Genomic DNA, 21,916 nt, shown 5'->3' with positions numbered 1-21,916 from the left:
CCTTCTCTAACTGGAGACGGGCTAAACGCAATTTAAAACGTGCCTCCAATCTAGGACTAAAAGGAGTAGTAGAACGCCGCCCTGAACCCCTCAAGTCATCGCTATCGGGATTGGGCTCACCAACCTCAATTTTGGCAGTGCTAAAAAATTTAGAAATGGCACCACCCTTTGGGTCAAGACCAACAGCGGGATACACACTATCTGCATCTCCTGTATCCTCACTAGAACCATCGCCAAGCATGAGGTCCTCTGTTCCAACCCTCTGGAATGTGGGCAAACTGAATACCTTTTGTTCCAACAACACAGCCAGTATAGCTGCCTTGTATTCAGCTTTGCCTAATGAACTCCTGACCGTAATTATATTCAGCTGTACACCTGGCATGTTATGTTTTGTGAATAGGTCAGTTAACTGTTCACTTTCCCTGAAGTCTCAAAAGCTTGTTGTCAGAAGTGGGATTTGAACCCACGCCTCCAGGGGAGACTGCAACCTGAACGCAGCACCTTAGACCGCTCGGCCATCCGGACTTCTTTTAGCCTGGAACTCTGACTCGGCCAGATTCTAGAGAGGGGTCAGTCCTGTGTTCGGGAGCACTGTAGCTCTTGGGACTTGATAAGAGAGCTGTTTGTGGTTTACTTCATGCCGTTGACAGAAGTTGTACAGAAGATATTAGCGGAGTAATCGCTTTTTGATGATCTTCATTATCCCCATTGGGAAATAGTTTTCTTTATACCTTACAGAAATGTCAATAGAAAAGTTCTCTTGACCACTTTCACTTTCATTTCTGATTCAGGTCATAGAATAGAATAGAAATACTTTATTTATCCCGAGGGAAATTCGGCACTACAGATCGCTCACTGTAAGCCGTAAACATTTAGGTGGTCAGAAACAAAAAAAATTATTTGAATTAGTTCAAGTCATGGTGTTACACCATCTAAGTAACATAAACAGAATACTCAACCAGAGATAAAAGTAAGCCGAAGCTGGGAACCGGAAGCCGAGGGAATTTTGTGGGAGGAATTCTACTCAATTTAAGGAATCGTTATTATGCCCATATATGACCTTGGGCAGTCTAATCACCCATGAGGAAAATATGTAGACAAATCTTACAAGCTTTTTATATGGGCTACCAAAACATGTTGAGTAGTATGGCATTAAATCGATATATACTATTCTTATAAGTAATTTTGAGAATTTGTTGTATACGACTGGTCAAGCAGTAATCTAACATGTAATATCAAAAAGGTCTTTATTGCCATGTAGTTTGCCCATACGAGGAATTTGATTTGGTCGTTTGGTGCGACATTAACAGATAGACAATTAAGGTAGAATCAAATAAAAGGTAGAATAGAATAAAATGCAATATAAATTAAATTAAAATAATAGTACAATATAATAGAATATAATTATAAGATAAAATAGGCCAGGGCTGTACGATTGTACACAGTATAGTAGAAAAACATACATGAAATAAGAGATCTGAAGGCAGAAACTGTATAATCCTTTTCCGCAGCATTTTTCAACATTAACGGTGCTCTAACTAGAAGTGAATGACATCAGAGGCCTCTCCCTTTCTTGCTGGTCCTCGGCTGTTCATGTAGCTATGCTACATAACACACCTGGTAAAATCTGAATCTGAGATGAACTTGAGGTCCCTGCAGGCAACATTATTTCATATAATTAACATTGTCTTACTCCACAGTACCAGTTCAGTTCAGAAGTTGCTTAATGGTCTAATTTGTCAAAATCTCAATGGAGGAATTCACTCTGGACACTGGCACGTTGAATCAAACACAACTTTGAGTGAAAATAACTATTTTGAATTTGTTCAAATCATGCTGTCAGCGTCCAGACATTTCAGCCGCATTTCATGTTTAGGTAATGTTACTGTGTAGAATGTACCTGAGTGAGAAGGATTTAAATATGAAATAATGTTGGCTGCAGTGGTTTAAGTTAATCTCGGTGAAGGTTAATTTCTTCATGTCTCATCAGGTTCAGGCGTGCATGCGTGCGTGCGTGTGTGTGTGTGTAATGGGAGATGCACAGGGGGAAATGGGTCAGGAATGAGGACCATCAAAGTCGTGTGACAAGTACATTAAGACAGGGGACACCGTCCCCGCAACCCAAGAGCTAGGACTTTAATTATGAAACAGAGAAATGGATCTGTGTAACGGATAAGGCTGAGATAATATCAAGGAGTTGGATCTTTCCTGCAGATCGCTATCTTATGATAAAATTCACATACTATTAGGGTTGGGTACCGGTTCCTATTTGAACCGATACCGGTACCCAACGGTACCTTTTTTCTCTGTACTTTACTTTCTCTGTAATAACAGAAATTCAAAAATGTATGTCCAAACTTCTCAATTTCAACATTGTTATTTATTTAGAACATTTATTGTTGTAACACACCACACAAACTAAAACCCCTCCCTACCTCCCTCTCCCCTACCAAACCATTCCCACAACCATTTTTCTTTTATTGGAATTCTGATTATTTTCTACTTGGGCGGGTCTAATCTACCTGCTCTCAGGGTACCGAAATGTGGCACTGATTAATCTAACGTGAATCGGTACTTGGTAGGATCAATATAATTTGGACTTAAAAGTACAGAGTTCGGTACCCAACCCTACATACTATATATACATTCATAACATAAATATACACTTAACATGAGAAATACAGCCTATATTTTATATCATGAATATTTTCGATTTATGCTGGTGTATCATTTTTACCAGTACATCGCCCATCCCTACATTCTACAATCTGCTGTTAAAGGGGCACTTCACCGAAAAATAACGGCAATTTATTCAGCACACAATCTCACACACACCCCAAGGCTCTTAACTGTTTTGCACAGTTTTAATTTGACAGTTAATGAGTTTGAATATCTCCTCTTGTGATGTCATCAGAGGACACTGCATCCTTGTGGTGTCTTAATTACAACTCAAAAACTAAAATATAGAGATAAAGATTGCAATAAGGATTACTATTTTTTCATCTACAGTACATCATTTCATTGAGCTGTAATTAACACAACACAAGGATTCAGTGTCCTCTGATGACATCACAGGAGGAGATATTCAAACTCATTAACTCTCAATAACTGTCAAACTAAATGAATGTCTGCAAAAGAGTTTAGAGCCTTGTGATGTGTGTGAGATTATGTGCAAAATTAAATCTGCGTTGTTTTTCAGTGAAATGGCCCTTTTAATACAGCCAACACATGGGGTTCCTTTAGGTAGGCAATCTGAAGTTGGCATTAGTTCCTGTAGCATTAGGAAGACTGCATGGGCTTGTGTGCAATAGAAAAGCTGTTGGCAGCAGTAGTTTGCTATTTAAAATACAGTGTTGCCCACAGGTGATCTGTGCTGTGGTGGTGGCAAGCTGGGACAATCAATGTACACAGTCAATATACAATATGATATATATAATACAATATACACAGTCGGAGAGCTGGGACAGGCAGTGTACACAATCAGAAGAGTGGAACGGACTGTACATGTAAGACAAGACATTATCAATGTATCCGTTGGGAGATCTATTTGTGGTGGTGGGCCTGTTTGATATTGTGGTGGGCCACTACGAATAATAATAATAAACTAATAACAACAATATTATTACAGTAATTTTAGTTTGATTACATTTTATTTTAGGATGCCCACATCGGGGCCCTGCATCCAAGGTTGAGAAAGTGTGGCTTACACTATCTGTTAATATATAGCCTACATACTGTATGTATTCATGGCAGGCACGTATCACAGACTCGTTTTACACACACACACAGCATTCTTTCCATTAGGGGAAGGTTGTGTTTGGTATGCACACGCACGCACGCACACACACACACACACAATGAGTTTAAGGTCAGGGCCTACTGCTATGTTTATGTTTGTCAGCTGGCAAAACAGTCCGTTCCTCAGCTGATGGGGTCAGTGTATTTTTGGTCTGGGTCAGCTCAGCATGTATATTGGTTTCAAGGTTTAGTCAGTGTCCTTACTCTCTCTCCTCTGTGATCTACACCTACAGCCAGACATAGACACACCCCACATATCTGCCTCTGTGTCACGTGTCAGGTTTGTTTACATTGGCGAGAGAAGGGTGAACTCTTGTACGCTGTCCTTTTACTCACAATATAATAAATATTGAATACAACGTTTACTTCCTTAGACCTTCATCAGGTAAAACTCAGGAACAAAGAACATTCCAGGTTGGCTATCCCAAGGACAATAATAATATTAGGCTAATGGTAGATCATAGGGTAACACTGATCATTTCACTGTTAGGCTACCCCATATACCTTTGAATAAGCAGTAGGTTACAACAATACAAAATATAAAAAGCCACATTCAATCATGAGAAAAAAATAAGAAATTATATAAATATAGGAAGGTAGACTGAATGTCACAATTTAAATATATAAACATGATGATGAAGACAATGTGCAAAGATCATTCAAACAGGGTTTTAATACCTGGAAAATCTAAACAAATATTCACAGGATCCCATTAAGTAGCAACTCAACCATCAAGACCTTTGGTGGACAATGTCTGAAATGTGAAGATCGAAGCAGCTTCACGTCTCTTCAGTAAAAGGCCATGGTCACCACCTCCAGGTGGCACCTATACCTTCTCTATATCATAAAACCGTAAGGAAGAGATGTCATGCTTTGTATCATTAAACTGCATAGTGACAGAATAATCACAGTCCTTTCTGCGCATTGCACCTTCGGGTTCACTGATGTGTTGCTTCAGTTTTTTTGTGACTTTACCTACATAATGACAAACCACAAGGACAACGCAACATGTAAACCACCTGAGTGGAAGAGCAGGTGATCACACCTTTTACTGTCTGCCTGTGAGGGTGACTGAAATGTGTGATCTTGGAGGTGTTGTTACATTGTGCACAGCTGCCACAGCTGTAATTCCCATTAGGGAGAGGGGCTGAGAGGTGTCTGAATGGGTTGTGCATTGTTGTCTATTCTTATGTGCAGAATTTGTACCAAGTGGACCCTCAAGTTGCTGGTCGTGTTTAAAAACAAGGAGGGGGGGTCTTGAAAGACGGTAGACAGTTCTGGATCTGACTAGAATGTGCTAGTGCTCTTTAAAAAACTTACTTAATGTCATGTGAGTTGGGAGAATACTGCATGTGGCAGAAAACTGGTGCTTAAAAGTTCAGCGCAATGTTTTTGGAGTGCTGCGTTGGTCCACCCAAGGCACAGGGTATCTACTGTATCCTCAGTATATATTTTTTCAAATATTTTACTATTATATAATAATAATAATAATAATAATAATAATAATAATAATAATAATAATAATAATAATAATAATAAATCAAATTTATATAGCGCCTTTCATAGAACCCAAGGTCGCTTTACAATCAGGACAAAAAATAGGGCAAGGAAAGTAGGGGGGGAGGGGGATGAGGGAAAGTAGGGGATAATGGACCTAATTTAATCTAAAACTAACTGATGGGGAAAGCCTTGGTGAAGAGGTGTGTTTTTAGAGCGGATTTGAAGGTGTCCAGGGTTGGGGCGTTGCGGATTTCTGGGGGGAGAGAGTTCCAGAGGGTAGGGGACGCCACGCTGAAGGCCTATGTGCCTATTTACTGTATATTTGGTATTGTGGTAACATACTGCCTATTCAGAGGTATATTCATGTGAGATTATATTGATTAATGTGTTAATCTACATGATAGTGTTACCCTGTGATCTACCATTAGCATTTATGGTACCATCATTTTATGGAAAAAGCGAGTGAAACTAAATCAACATTTGTTCAACGAGGATACCCTATGGACATCTCCTATTACGCATTTGTCTACAAGACTTTGAAGGTGTGCCTTGAGCCTTACGAGTCAAGGTTTGTTTACATTACATGATCACAAAAAAAAAAAAACATGATCCAGCAGCCAAGTCTGCACTTTTCAACCTGTGCTACAACCTGTGCAATCCCAGGAAAAAGTCACCGGGTTTGAGAATGTTCTTAAGTTTGCATCCACATCAGGCCAGGCCTTAGCGAAATGGTTTTTATTTGGATGAGGCTGAATTTGTTCCTACAATGCTAGCTGGTTTTTATCTCTTCATGACAACAATCACACGTCATGGTTCATTTCACCTGGTCTTTGCACGTCATGCTTCATTTCACCTGTTCTTACACGTCATGGTTCATTTCACCTGTTCTTATCGGCCGTGCGCTTGGGCTGCCGCCCCACAGACCCTTTATCAGTTTCCACTTAAAGATAAGTAGTGTTATTATTACCCTCCCAACACGACAACCCCTTAACATCACTACATGGATGTGAAATGATGTAATCTGTATTCTGTATATCTGAACCGAGTGTAAAGTCAATGTGTTAGTGCACACTAGTAGAACTGTTCCTCTGTGTATTCTGTATATCTGAACCGAGTGTAAAGTCAATGTGTTAGTGCACAGTAGTAGAACTGTTCCTCTGTGTATTCTGTATATCTGAACCAAGTGTAAAGTCAATGTGTTAGTGCACACTAGTAGAACTGTTCCTCTGTGTATTCTGTATATCTGAACCGAGTGTAAAGTCAATGTGTTAGTGCACACTGGTAGAACCGTTCCTCCTTGTATTCCTCAAGTATAGTTAATGCCTTCACGATGTAGAGATCCAGCAAAACACTGTTGTTTGAGACATATCTCCTCAAACCGGAGTAGGACCAATTTGATCCCATTGGTTAGGGTTAGGGGCGAGGGTTAGGGTGAGTTTGTTCGAGCTGGCAGTGTAGTCATCTTTGTTGTATTCCAACACCTTCAAGTCTCCCGTCAGGCCTAACCTTTGCCCCCTTTCCCTTCCGTACTCTTCCCCCTTCCAGCCGGGACGACGCGGGAGCACCTGGGCCTGGCCATGGCCCTGAAGGTGCCCATCTTCATCGTGGTCAGCAAGGTGGACCTGTGCACGCGGGGCACGGTGGAGCGCACCGTGCGACAACTGGAGCGCATCCTGAAGCAGCCGGGCTGCAACAAGGCGCCCCTGGTGGTGGCCAGCACAGATGACGCTGTCACGGCAGCACAGCAGTTTGCCCAATCGCCCAGGTACACCAACCTAACGGCAGCCGATAGGATCGGCCCGTCCTGGCTGATTAAGTCAGCTAATGCTTTCTTTAGTTGATTCGTTGTTTCTCGTGTTTTTGTTGTTTATTTAATAAGCACTCGATTGAAAGAGGCTATCTGTGTGACTCACTATATTCATGTGCAACAATGCAGGGAAACACGTGATTGCAGATTTGTCGATTCATTTATCTGAATTTAATTAACAGACAAAATCCTATTGGGCTAATCAAACTATTAGGCGACTTAATAATTTCTTTAAATGAGAGCAGCCCCATCCAACCATGCACCATATTACAGAAATTCTCTGGATGAATTTGGAGATCTTGGCTAAGACTATTGGCCAACTTAAAATTAACCTTTTAACATATTTTTATAATTATTGGCTTCTATGCACTTGAATGAATGATCATTGCATTTATATAGCGCTTTTCTAGACACTCAAAGCACTTTACAATGTAGGGTGGAAATTGCCTCCTTCACCACCACTGTGTAGCACCCAACATTTGGGATACGCAAACTCAATGGCTGCCATTCACTGGTACCAGTAACCAGGCACACATCACACTACACAATGGCTTAAAGGCTCAGGAGACAGGGATTGCTATCAGCCAATCACCCCTTGAAAAAAAATACAAATAGTTTACCAACGTTGGTATACTTTGTGACTATTTGTAACCACTTGAGATTAAAAAAAAATAAATAAATAGGTAAAAAACACCTGATTAAGACCTCGAGAAATTGGCCATGTTTTCTGGTGTGTGACAGTGGTATATGCTGTGTCTATGTGGTGGTGTCTGTTGCAGTGTCACGCCGATCTTCACCATGTCCAGTGTGACTGGAGAGAGCCTGGACCTGCTCAAGGTCTTCTTCAACATCATCCCTCCCCTCAGTAACAGCAAAGAGCAGGAGGAGCTCATGCAACAGCTCACCGAGTTCCAGGTCAGTACAAAACACACACACACCGGACCTGGGTCAAATAGTATTTGCTGTGGAGCCTTAGTGTTGGTTTAACAACACTTTAACATGCTTGGAATACTGGATGGGTGGTGTTTCCAACAACGGAAAATACAATGTATGCCGGCAAGGCTAGACTACTTTTTTCTGAACAAATGTTTTTTATTTTCCCTTTTTTAACATGAAACTAGACAAACAATACAGTAACAGTAATAATCAATGATAAATCACAGGACAATGACTAGACTACTTGAAACTCAATTCAGAATACTGTACTTCTGATTGACAGTTTACCTGAATTATCCTGATGTGGTAAAAACACACTCAGTTGGTACTCCAAGCAGATTAAAACAAATGCTAAGAAGTAGGGATGTCCGATATTATCGGCCTACCGATATTATCGGCCGATATTGGCATTAAAACATCCCTACTAAGAAGTATTTGGTCTGGTAAATAAAATATTTAACCCAGGCCTGTGACAACAACACACACACACGCACACACACACACACGTACACACGCACACACACACAATACAACAATCAGCTGGCACACAAGGACACAAGCCAGTGCAGCTGATAACTGTATTTATATTATAGGTGTCATGCAAATGCACACATTCCCTTTCTATGCGATCTTTAGAGGTGTTTTCCCTTCACAGGTGGATGAGATCTACACAGTGCCTGATGTTGGGACAGTGGTGGGAGGAACGTTATACAGGTCAGTGTGGTTATACACCTTCCTCTTGTTCTTCTTTACTTGTCATTATACACCATCCTCTTCTTTACTTGTGGTTATACACCTTCCCCTTCCACTTCTTTACTTGTGGTTATACACCAGGGGTGGCCAACCCGCGGCTTGCGAGCCGCATGCGGCTCTTTGCCCGTCAATGTGCGGCTCTTCCATCAAAAGAAATGTATACCTTTTTTTTTTTTACTTTTCTTTTTTTTTTTATATATTACTCATTCCATAATGACGTAGAATAAACATTTACAATTTTATTTAAATGGTCCATTTGCATGTTCTTGGTATCTGAATCTACGGACATAATATATATAATATATTATATGGATCAGTGTCAGAAATAGTGTGTCGTTACTAGACTTGAGTAAATTGTAATGAACCAAAGGAGAATATCAATTCTATTTAAAAAAATATATATTATCTTTGACTGTGAATAACACCATGCAAAAATTGACCAGACCTGAAAAATCTAAGCAAATGAATAAAGGGAAGATGATTAAACAGAAGGTTTTGTAGATACAGTACTGAATTCTGCCATCTTTTTTATAATGTAAATTTCTCCACCATTTTCATCGTATTGCAACACCGTTTTTTGCAAGACGTTCACAGAAAGGTAGAGAAACTAACTCGTGTTCTGTTTTATGGCAATAACGTTCAGGTTTGTGGGAGATAATCCCAAAAAATAAGAGAAATAAAAAAGTAAATCCAGAAGTCAGATGATTGACAGGGGCTGGTGTGAGCTGGGTAGGGTCGTTTTTCAAAAGACTACAATCTTGGCTGTGCCACTTCCTCCTGTCAATATGCGCCGGTTTCCGACTCAATGCCCTGAGATTTCTATAATCTTATATTTCACTAATAGTTAAAATAATTGGTAAACAAACGTAATGCTGAAAATATACACTTTTACTGTATATCTCGGGCTTAAGAGGTTAACCCTGTGAGGCCCAAATTAAAAAGACATTAGCAACTTCAGAGGCCAGAGGGTGGGACATAAACACATTTACTATCAAATAGCATTGTGAGGCTGAACAACAGGACCAATTGACTATGTGCTTAAACATTTTTAAATAAACATTCTTTTTTTAAATGGCTAAAAGTGATTTTGTAATTTTGCAACCGTGGGTCTCACAGGGTACTTTTAACCCTGTGAGGCCCAAATAAAAAAGACATTAGCAACTTCAGAGGCCAGAGGGTGAGACCTATAAACACATGAAGGGTGCCGTGACTGAAAAAAAAGGTTGAGAAACGCTGGTATATGGTGTGGCTCTTTGTGGTACCACAGTAATTTGTGTGGCTCTTAGTCTCTGACTGGTTGGCCACCCCTGTTATACACCTTCCTCTTGTTCTTCTTTACTTGTGGTTATACACCTTCCTCTTCTTTACTTGTGGTTATACACCTTCCTCTTGTTCTTTACTTGTGGTTATACACCTTCCTCTTGTTCTTTACTTGTAGTTATACACCTTCCTCTTGCTCTTCTTTACTTGTGGTTATACACCTTCCTCTTCTTTACTTGCGGTTATACACCTTCCTCTTGCTCTTTACTTGTGGTTATACACCTTCATCTTCCTTTTCTTTACTTGTGGTTATACTCATGTATATGCTAGAGAGCTATCAAAGTTAGTGCACTAATAACTAGGGGTGTAAAGGTACGCGTATCCGTACCGAACCGTTTCAGTGTGTACCGTACTGTACCGAACGGCTGTGTAGTGTACCGAACAAATACAACGGTATGTTAACCACTAACGAACACTTGTTTTTTTCACAAACAAGTCTATTATTAATTTCAATATAGAATATTCGTTGACAGCCCTACAAGTACAATTAGTTACTGCACACTACATCACCCCTGAGTGAAACATGGAAAGCCAAACTTTCCCCCACTGTACCGAAAACCCGTACCGAACCTTGACTTCAAAACCGAGGTACGTACCGTACCGTGGTTTTTGTGTACCGTTATACCCCTACTAATAACGCATTAGCAAATGCATATTAATGCCACTAATTGTTTACACATTTATTAAAGAAAAATAAATAATAATAATAAAAAATATAATCATTTGAAAAATATCCCTTTAAGGTACATTTTGAACAGATAAAAACGTGTGATTAATATGCAATTCAATATTTTAATCGATTGACAGCCCTAGTATACAGGTGTAAGAGGTTATTTGTCCATAGTGCCATTGGCTTCAATTAAAAGAGGTGAAAAAGTGTATGTATAGAGACTGTATGCACTGTAATCTGTGTCTTTGTACTGTACTACTGTAGTACTAGTACCTATTTATCATTTAATTCCCCTCAAGGACAATACAGATTTTATTTATATTTGTATCTTATTATCTTGTTTATCTTTCTATCTGTTATTCCCTGTGGTAAACCAAAAGGGTAACTTTCCAGTCTTGGTTGGATACAAAAGTTGTATGTGTATTTTCAGAGGTGGGAGTCTTTGGGAATCTCTCGATTGGATATTGATTCTTGGGGTGACGATTCGATTTAAATCTATTATAATCACAATTATTTAGGTAATTTGATAAAGATTTGATTCTGGACTGCTCTTAACATTTGCGTTATGAAGCTTGTATTTTGTGCATATTGTCGCTTGGTTAATCATGGCAATCTGTAGGATTTAGCTAGCTCACAATTTATAGTTCTATGGTCATGAGAGAATGTAAACCATATCAAGAGACTGAAAATTAGAAGAAAACAATTTAATTTGTCATTTGTGAATCCATGTTGAATCTTAAAATATAGAATTTCCCCATAGTTGGTTTGTGGTGTAACCTTGTATTGTTTCTGTCTCTGTAGTGGAATCTGTCGTGAGGGAGAGCAGCTGGTGGTAGGGCCCACGGACTCCGGCCAGTTCCACGAGCTGACGGTGGACAGCATCCAGAGGAACCGCTCGGCGTGCAGGGTGCTCCGTGCCGGACAGGCTGCCACCCTCGCACTCGGTGACTTCGACAGGTCACTACTACGCAAGGTCAGAGCTGGTCTTACTGCACGGTCGTGGCTTGATACATTTTGACTCTCGATTTCACACATTTCTTGACACAAAATGACAAAATATTGTGACCAATATCACCATTGCTACACTCACTCAACCCTACACAGCACTGGTAAGTACGGCTTCTGAATCTTGACTTCTAAACAAAAAGCAAATTGGCTAAATTGACGAGAGCACCGTGTGATGGTGTGATATAGCCTGTGTACTCCAACCACGCAGCCCTCTGCCTGCACCGTTCATGCTTTCCAAAGTAAGCTTACAAAATCAATATAGGAAAACAACGAAACTCCGTAAGTTATTACCTGTCCTAGCTTACAAGTGTTTCATCTTCCATAAAATGGTACTCATCCTGTTATTCAATTGGTATTTTAAGTTTTAATTTCACTTTCATTCTGTGCTCCATTAATTCATGAAAACGCACTGATATTTGCACATAGGCCCAGTCCCATGCAAAGCTACGTCCACTGTAATATGGGGCCAATAGGTACGTAGTCAAATCTTAGAAAATGTATAGAAAAATCAAAAGGTACAGTCTGTAATGTTGTGATGTTGTTCACCCAAATGAGGGGAAACCTTCACACGCTGGTACAGTGCCTATACTTAATTATGAAGTCCACCACTTCAATCTCACTTTTATTTTTTTCAACAAAACTACCGGTAGTCCAAAATATCCACAAACATCAGCACAACGTATTGTTATAGGTGTACAATCACAAACAGCACAACGGATTGTTATAGGTGTACAATCACAAACATCAGCACAAAGTGTTGTTATACTGTAGGTCAGTGCTTCTCAAACTTTTTCTGTCAGGCCCCCCTTTGGTGGACCAAAATATTTTGCCATGCAACAAAAGTCATGAAATGGGCCATGTTTTAATTGATTGAAATAACACCAATATCGTGACCTTTCAAATTGTGCAACCACTTTACAACTGTGCAATTGTGCAACGACATAACAATACAGCAGTGGAGGTTATTCCATGACAACACGTGAAACTCAAATTCACTCATAATTATTATTAATTTACATATATATATATATTTTCTTTTTAATTATTATTATATATATTTTTTTTATAAATGTTTTCCTCTCTAAACAAATGCCAGTAAATAATTTTTTCTTCAAAAATGGCCAAAAGTGACAGCTCTGAGCTCTCTGATCAGGCCTGCAGTCAGTAATGGCTAGCTGTCAATCACTCAAGTGCAACTTTCCCTGCACGGGTTGATCTTTTTATTCTATTATCCAATCAAAATAGGCTATTTGAGTCATCTAAGCCCCGCCCGTGCAACTTTGCGCACGCTACTCATGAACGCGGGTTGAATGATTGACAGCCCTCGATGGTCTGAGACTCAATCAGAGAGGAGCTGCGAGACATGGCATAGACCACTGCACTTCCGCGTTACATGGAGCTCGTGAGGAGGAGGGGGGCGGGGGGACGAGAGCAGAGCGAGTAACAAGACGCTTCAGGGAAGTGAGGAAGGAAGGAATGTTTATCATTCCCAAGATGTGATGAGGAGATATCAATAGAGAAAGAAAGAAGGAAGCTGCAATATTCAATGGAAGATGAGATCGGTCACTGCTTTGGCTGTTATGTGGTGAGTGCATTTAAAATATATATATATATTTTACAGTGATTATGAATTCATTGGCCCGCTGTCGTCTTGCGTGTGTAATACACCAACACGGTTCCCGCGGACACCAGGTAGCCCCCAAGGACCACATGAGTTGCCACAAGCCTTGCTTGCGTTTCTAATCAAATATTAAGGGGGGGGGGGGGGGCATAATCCCACAGGACAATGGGATTGACCGATATGTTTACCAATATTCCAATGTACAGTTTTGCTGTACCATTGACTCAGAATGGTCTGTTTTATTGAAATCGTCACAGCAGTATAGTTTGTTTATACTTCAGAAGTATGATATTTAAACATGGTCCCCAAAATGAATGGAAGCGAATGAGGAGCCTGACACCTGGGAGGAATGGGGGTGTTGCAGCGTTGGGGATGTTTAAAAAATATAATTTAATATATAAATTATAATAATTTTGTGCTTCACCAAGAAATTTGGTCAGCGGCCGCCACTGCAATACAGTCCAATACACTCAAAGACTGTGCTTTTAAAAAAATACAGACATCTTGTGACATTGCAATACAATTCAATGGACACTCAAGACTGCTTTTTTTAAAATAGAGACATCTTGTAACATTGCAATACAATTCAATGGACACTCAAGACTGCTTTTTCAAAAATAGAAACATCTTGTAACATTGCAATACAATTCAATGGACACTCAAGACTGCTTTTTCAAAAATAGAGACATCTTGTAACATTGCAATACAATTCAAGGACACTGCTTTTTTCTTTTTTTTTATATATATCTTTTTCCCCCTCCTTTTTTCTCTGATTTTTCTCCCATCCCAATGTTAGTCGTTATGCCAATTCCCAATCCCCTTCCTGGTCGCTGCACACTTAACCCCCACAGTCGGTCTGGGAGAGTGGAGGCTATCACGTGCTTCCTCCGACACACGTCTAGCCAATCAACCACTTCTTTTCACCTGGCAGCGCGGACTCTCACTGAGAGGGTGTAACGTGTGGAAGGATCACACTACCCCCCTTAGATCCTATCCTCGCTGAGCAGGCGCCCCGACCGAACTGTAGGAGTCGCTGTTTACAACGACTCGGACCCACCCGCCAGCTTTCCCACCCTCTAATACAGCCAATTGTATTAGTGTGAACGGCCAGCCAAGCTGGTGACAACGCCGGAGCTGTGAGCTGGATTCGAACAGGCGAATCCAGCGTCTCCGGTGTTGGTGACGAACGCAATCTCCGCTACGCCACCTGACCGCCTAAGGACACTGCTTCTTAAAAAATAGATAGAAAACTTGTGAAAGAACTTTGCAATTTGTGCAAAAAAATTGAAAATGGTTTTATTTCAAAGTAGGTCTACAGATGCCAGTGTTTTTTTCTCCTTTTGTCTTTTTTCAAAGTGGACTACTTTTTATTTTATAAATGTTCCACAAATAAGGGAAGGACTCAAATATACCTGAATAGTTCAGGGTTTTATTTCAAAGTCGGTCTACAGACACCAGTGTTTTGTCTCCTCTTCTGTGTTTTATTTAAAAATAGGTCTACACAGCCAGTATTTTTTCTCCTTTTCATAAGAGTTTGAGGTTTTCCTTTGTTATAACAGGTAAAAACAACAATACAGTCAAATTTTCTTTTTGTTGCTTTATAATCCCATTAATGCAACAAACTGTGTGCTATAAGTATAAAGTATAATAAATCGCAAATGACTTTGGGTAAGGCGTTTTATGCTAAATGCGGGGTATGCTTGGGGATATATAAAACGTTATACACTGTTATCTTCATTTTAAGGGTAAATAGGTTGTGCGGCTCCCTGAGCATTTTATTTTGTGGGATGGGGGAAAAGTGGCTCTTTTGATAGTAAAGGTTGCTGACCCCTGCCTTAACCCTTTCACTGCCACACGACAGCCGGTTAACCCTTTCACTGTGACAATACAGAAGGTTAGCCCTTTACTATCACACAACCGACGGCGATGCTCCATGCTAATGATGGAGCATCGCCGTCGGTTGTGTGATAGTAAAGGGTTAACCTTCTGTCGTGTGGCAGTGAAAGGGTTAAGTCCAATAAATTACTGTGTAAACAAAGCCGTAGTGAGATGGCAGTCTTTCAACAGAGGGTGCCATACCACAACCACGGATTGTACCTTTAAATAATGTTGACCTATTCTGGGTGAATCTTTAGTTTGTGTGTGTGTGTTTCTGCGACAGAGTGCTTGTGTTATTGACTAATTAATCTCTTCCGTCTCAGAGTACGTCTATAATATCCATGCATGTGCTTCGCCCCCCCAGGGCATGGTGATGGTGAGTCCAGAGATGAACCCTACTATCTGCTGGCTGTTTGAGGCCGAGATTGTGCTGCTGTTCCACGCCAAGACCTTCCACAAGGGCTTCCAGGTCACCGTGCACGTGGGCAACGTGAGACAGACCGCCACCGTGGTGGACGTGCACGGCAAGGTCGGTGAAAGACCCCCCCCCCCCCCCCTTGTGTTTTCTGATTTAGAATCGGAATCACTTATTCCACAGAGTGCAGTGAATGAATGTTCAGGAATGGCGGGGGTCTGGCGGGGGTGACAATAGTGTATCTGTCAAGGGCTGACCCCTATTAATCGATTAGTCGACTAATCGGTCGAAAGGAGCTGTAGTCGACTGGCCAACCTCTTAAGTCGAATATAATAAAAAAATATTAAAAAGAATATTTAATTTTTTTTATCATTCTTTCCAAAAGAAAAGAGGCCTAGAAGCGTGGTTAACGCTAATGGCACGCATACCAGAGGCTAACTGCCTACGAAAACAGGCACAGAGGCACTGAAGAGGATTTCACCCATCTAATGAACACACTAGACTAGACAAATATCAAGATGTATCCATCAGTGGACCAATTGCATGCTTTTGCAGAGGACAAGAAGCCTTCAGTCGACTCCTTCAGACATTAAGCACCCCCACAGCCCAAATGGAATGATAAAAAAAAAAAAAAAAATTACAAATATTATACTATATTTTTTTTTCCGACCAATAGTCTACCAATGGCAAATGTTGGCCAATCCTAGTCGACCATCCAAATCCTTAGTCGGGGACAGCCCTACTATCAACGCAGCACGACAGACACACATCACGGCCTCACTTCCAGTGCAAAACAGACTAGGACACACCACTCTATATATATTTGGTACTGTGTATGTCAGGTGAAGTGGGTATCCGGTAGAACGATTAGACCATTGTACTGTGAAGTGGTTATGCTGAGTACAATAAGTAGCATTTCGTAGCCCAGTGGTTTTGCAGACGCTGATGTTCATGGTTTTCGAGGGGGCGTGTGGTATTTTGAGTTCCTATCTGCGGTTCAGGAGTTCTCTTTCACTAATGCCGCTTTCACATATAGTTTGGTGGACTTGTGCGATTCGGGGGGGTGAAGTTGCAACATTGTTGCATTCTTCATTTGGTTCGGTTTGCTTTCACACTGCAATTTGTCAAGTGCACCAAACTTTCTGAACAATGTCACACGATCGAAAAGGGCGCTCGTCTATTGGATATATAGAATCCCCAAAACAGGCTTCGGGGACAGCTCTACAGTGCACATACACACACACATTCTGCGAAGCAGCCCAGCGCACACATATATACACCACATTATTCTGCGAAGCAGCCCAGCACACACACATACACACATTATTCTGCGAAGCAGCCCAGCACACACACCACATTATTCTGCGAAGCAGCCCAGCGCACACACATTATTCTCATATATTGCTGAAATGCTGACAGTTTTTTTTACTTTGATGTGACATTGATCGATTGTTCGATTGAAGCTCATTGCCATCATTCTCTCGCTAAACAACTTGTACACCTCATTGTTTTTGTGAGTGGCCACAAGCAGCTGTTTAATTAGCTCGTCTGACCATATTTCTATCAGGGCTTTTACCTCCTCATTCGCCCACGTCTGTCCACGAGACATGTTCCACACGTGCTTGTTTTGCAGTGCGCGCCACGGTGTTTGTTTTGTTTCCTTCTACTCAAGATGCACAGTTTATCGGGTCACTTCCTATATTTGGTCTTGCGTTTGGTCCGATGAGCATTCACACCACAAAAGTACGCACCAGGGTTCACTTGGAAGCGAACCGAGACCTACGTTTTCAGGCGGACCAGAGTTCGCTTTTTTGGTCCGCACCAGAGTTTGAATGAGCTTTCACACTACAAACTGATGCGTTTAAAGTGGACCAAACAGCTCTGGTGTGAATGCGCTTCTTGAGATAAGGTTTTGGTTTCTCTTGTCAGTTATGGTGGTCTTTGTGCTGTCTCCCCCACTTCACGTTTATCCATCCGTTCGTCTGCCTCTGTACCACAGGAGGAGCTGAGGACAGGGGAGAAGGCGGTGGTCGGCTTCAGGTTTCTCCAACACCCAGAGTACCTGAAGGTGGGTGCCAAGCTGCTGTTCAGAGAGGGAGTGACCAAGGGCATCGGCCAGGTCACCAAGCTACAACCCGCATCTCAGTACAAGACGTCCCACAGCGAGGATGAGGAAGTCTAGAGGCTAGGCAGGGCCTGGCCACGGTCCAGGGGGAAACACAACAGAACCATACCGTCCCTCCCAGCACCAGGTTCCTTAATGAAGGGTTTCTCCAAGCCTCCTAGCTGCATCTTCCAAAGCCCCTTGATTCTCCTGTGATTTTTGCACAGAAAAGACACTTCTAACCCTCTGTTTTCGTTTTGTCCTCCTTCATCCTATTGCTTTTCCAAAGGCTCGCTGTTGCCACCAAACCTCCATTTGTCACTCTTGAGCCTTTTTAAAGTACTCCTCTCAGTTTAAACAGTTTTTCTGGGCCCCTATTCACAAAGTTGAGTGCTGATCTGGGGTCAGTGACCAGGAATACTCTCTTAATGACCTTATTGAAACTAACTCTAGATTAGGACTTGCACATTTGAAAGGACGCTTTATGAATAGGGGCTTTCCATTGTCACTGTGTGTCTTTTGAGTGTTGCTTTTTCATCACACTCAGGAAGAACCAAAAGTGTCAGAGTGTAAAGAGTTAAAAAGTGAAGTGAAGTGCTGCTTACTCATGAAGTCTACACAAACACACCCAGAAGGGATGCTCACACACACATGCATGCACACACAGACACACACAGCCATTTGCACTGAATTAAAAAGCCTGTGTTTCATCACTTGCAAATAGGCACTGAGATCTGCGCCTACATCTCTGACAGAAATGTTTACAAACTAAGATGAAACAGAAGAATGATGATAGGACTGAGTTGTCAGTAGTTTTATTTCCATTGCAGCTACAAGTATGTAAGATTTCTGGACATGAAGGTAACCTCCACAGTAGAGCCCGACCGATTAATCAACCGAATCGGATGATATTGACTTAATATATGATTGATCAACATATATGTGTTGGTCGATATGAAAAAAATAACATTTGTTACAGAACATAATGCAGGGCTCAACAGTGCAAGCGTGCACTGCATTTGCAACTAAAAACAGATTGGTGTACCAACCAGTAAAATGATTTAGGAACACATGAGTTAAGATTATATCCTACAAGCTGACAGTTCAATGATGTCTCCCCCACTGCATATAGGTCCAGTGTTTCCCATACATAGATTAAGATCCACCCAAGTAGAAAAGAAATCTGAATTCCAATGATGCTTCAGTGAATGTCTCACTTTCTTTTTCTATACTTTTCTTTTTACAGATGGCTGAGGGTGGAAGAAGTAAGGTGTGCGATTACATTTAAAAAGAAATAAAAAAGATCTAAAGAAATACCGTATATATATATATATATATATATATATATAAAAAGAATATTGGCCGATATATCCATATCGAAATTTTTTACTCTCTAATATTGGCATCGATATCGGCTTTAAAAACAGAGTATCGGTCAGGCTTTACTCCATAGTCATCATCGCTATTATCTTCATCAGCATCTTCTCTGTGTTACCAACATAGTGCCTGACTGAAAAGGACAAGGATCTTTGTATTCGATTTATGTTACTGTGTTTGAATATTTATGATGTGCAAGGCTGCTTATTCATCATATGAGCTTCTCACAAAAAGGATAGGAAACATTTGTGATATTCAGACAAAGCTTGTCAGTTTTCAGCGCAAAGTGATCAGCGTCATCTTGCTCAAAGCTAAACGGTATTACTGACTACGGCACTTCATGAAGGTGAGGTACAGTCTTGTGATGTGTGTACATTGAGAGCTTGACTCAGCCAAGGCTGCTGCCACACCGGCGTTCACCCGGTAGCTTTGGCTCCTTTACGGCACAGTAGGGCTGACCTTCGATATATTTTTTGGAATTCGAAGCTTCGGTGCCAAGATTGGATTTGAATTCAAAGCTTCGAGAAAAAAAAAAATGTATTAACACTTTGATCGCCAGGCTTAAATTCATAATTTACCATCCTCCGCCAGCCCTATTTAATATGGAGAAGGTCCCCTTCTTTGCAGGGCTATAACTTTTTAAATTGTATTGCTAAATTGACATTACTATGGCCCATTCAACGTCCTATATCTATTGTTCAGGGTGTAGCAACATTATACTTTTTCATTCGCATATTCATACTAAAATACAGTCTAAAGTATAAGTATGTTTTTATCGTTTTCTGCAGCTTTCTCCAGAATGTGATTTATAGCTCCAAATGCATTATATTGATGATCAAATACAGTTTGATAGCAATCTGCGCGAGATAAAAAATTTCAAATGGACGTGCTTCTAGAAGTTACTACTGATCATCTGATGTTGACCGGATGGCGGGGGGGTCGTTTATAATTCCGTGGCCAACGTTATACGATTCATCTAGTGTGGGTGATATGATCATTAGAGCAGTTAGTATCGAACACGTTAGAAAATAACGTTGAATCTTACCGTAGCTTCCTCGTAGCGTTGGGCGATGAGCGTGGAACAGAAATCTTCCTATTATGGGATGTAGAAATATGCGATCCATTTCCAGGTTGTATAATAGTATATACGTCCAAATCATGTTGTTTATCGAGTTATTTGCAACCGATCGATGTCCAGTGTATCATGATGGAGTCCCGCTAACGATAGCGAGTGCCCGGACGAAATATGGGAGAGCACAACTTCCGGCGCATCACTTCCTGTTTGGGCGATCCGCCGATCGGCCACCAGATGGTGCTCTTGAACCGTTGGAGAGTTGAGAGGGGATCAACAGTATATCTCAAGTGTCCGGGGGAGAAATATGATTTCGATCAGATTTTTGAAATATTGATATCAAAGACGTGGTACGGCGTCTTTGGCAGAATGAGCATGGCGAGGAAAGACGTCATACGGCGGTTTTGGCGACCATAGTGTTAATAATAAAAAAGAGATTTAAATTATTTTTTTATGTTGTGGGACTTGTACAGCACTTTGTTCAACTTTGTCAGTGCTGTAAAGTTTAAACCTTTTTAAATCTTTTTCAAATTACGTTAGTGACTCACAGGTAATGCCGCAGAATAGTGTAGTGATCCAGTGAATGGCATTACTACTGCCTACTGTTCAAGTGCTTTAGTTACTCAGGTCAGTGTAGTTCTTCGATTACACGGCATTCCACTCACAGAACGACCCCACCCAAGGTTGATTAATGATATTTATCCCAAAGAGATGCAATAGCGTGATGTGTGATTACGTAAAGGTGCCGTTTTGTGCCGCTATGTTTAAACTGCCCCGTTTAAAGGCAATCGTGTTCTGAAGTTACTGATGTCCCTTGTTGGGGTTTAACACAGTGCCTAATGGAACTACTGTTGGAGTAATCTTCCATCATAACCTGAGGTGTTGCAGCTTTTTTTCTTTATGACCTTGAAATAACTTGATATTTAGAGGACGACTTGGGGAAAGAGTGATCAGTCGCTACTCTTTGTTTCGAGGTCTTATTGCATGTGAATGATGGAGATTGCCGCCTCACTGACAAAAGGACACGACTGAAATTGTGCCTGGTTTTCATTGCACCTATATTATTGTCATGCACAGTTTGTGCGCACTTGTGGGGGGTGGGTATTTCAACCAAAATATTTTTGTAGCCTTTATGGGGTCGGGAGGAGGGAGGGCACATCAGATGTTTACATTTTATTTGGGCATCTGAGGAAGGTTTGTTTTTATAGATTTGTTTTTAAATTTCATGAAATCAATTATAATACGTTTTTTCAGACTGTCTTGTTCTTTACCAACATGTTTCCTCGACCACAGATGCGAGGACTGTTATCTTTCATTGAGTGTGTAATATTTTAATCATCTTTTGGGTGAACTACGATATATATTTATGTACAGATCGTTTGTATATTAAGGTGTACATAAATAATAATTAAAAAAAGTTGTATTATCAACCGTGTCTGATGTAATTGACCTGACATACTGTCAGATCCATCCATCTTTTAACAGCGTCATCAGTCACTGACTTGTGCGTCTACTGGTTACCATTGTAGGGAGCATGACTGGTTACAGTAAGGTAGAGTGCATTGTTTCATGAGGTACTGCTAAGGTGCGGCTCCTGACATTCTGTTTTCCAGCTGATGTAAGACACGAGAAACTGTTTGACCCGATCAGCTGTAAA

The 21,916-nt window shown here is 40.8% G+C and overlaps 1 protein-coding gene across 1 annotated transcript in view; it reads left to right on the top strand.

Moving 5' to 3' along the window:
* The window catches only part of gtpbp2a (GTP binding protein 2a), a 33,750-nt gene extending 12,078 nt beyond the window's left edge, over positions 1-21,672 (top strand). Inside the window, exons 7-12 of the mRNA XM_084321343.1 lie at positions 6,844-7,063; positions 7,885-8,020; positions 8,697-8,755; positions 11,586-11,757; positions 15,656-15,820; positions 17,706-21,672. Of these exons, the coding sequence (XP_084177469.1) occupies positions 6,844-7,063; positions 7,885-8,020; positions 8,697-8,755; positions 11,586-11,757; positions 15,656-15,820; positions 17,706-17,888 (935 nt within the window). The 3' untranslated portion in view covers positions 17,889-21,672. The remainder of the gene's footprint in view (positions 1-6,843; positions 7,064-7,884; positions 8,021-8,696; positions 8,756-11,585; positions 11,758-15,655; positions 15,821-17,705) is intronic.
* Positions 21,673-21,916: the final 244 nt, after the last annotated feature.

Source organism: Notolepis coatsorum (assembly GCF_963971535.1).
Source record: "Notolepis coatsorum genome assembly, chromosome: 9".
Classification (NCBI taxonomy): Eukaryota; Metazoa; Chordata; class Actinopteri; order Aulopiformes; family Paralepididae; genus Notolepis; species Notolepis coatsorum.
The sequence above is the reverse complement of the archived record's forward strand: the minus strand, read 5'-3'. Positions and strand labels throughout refer to the sequence as shown.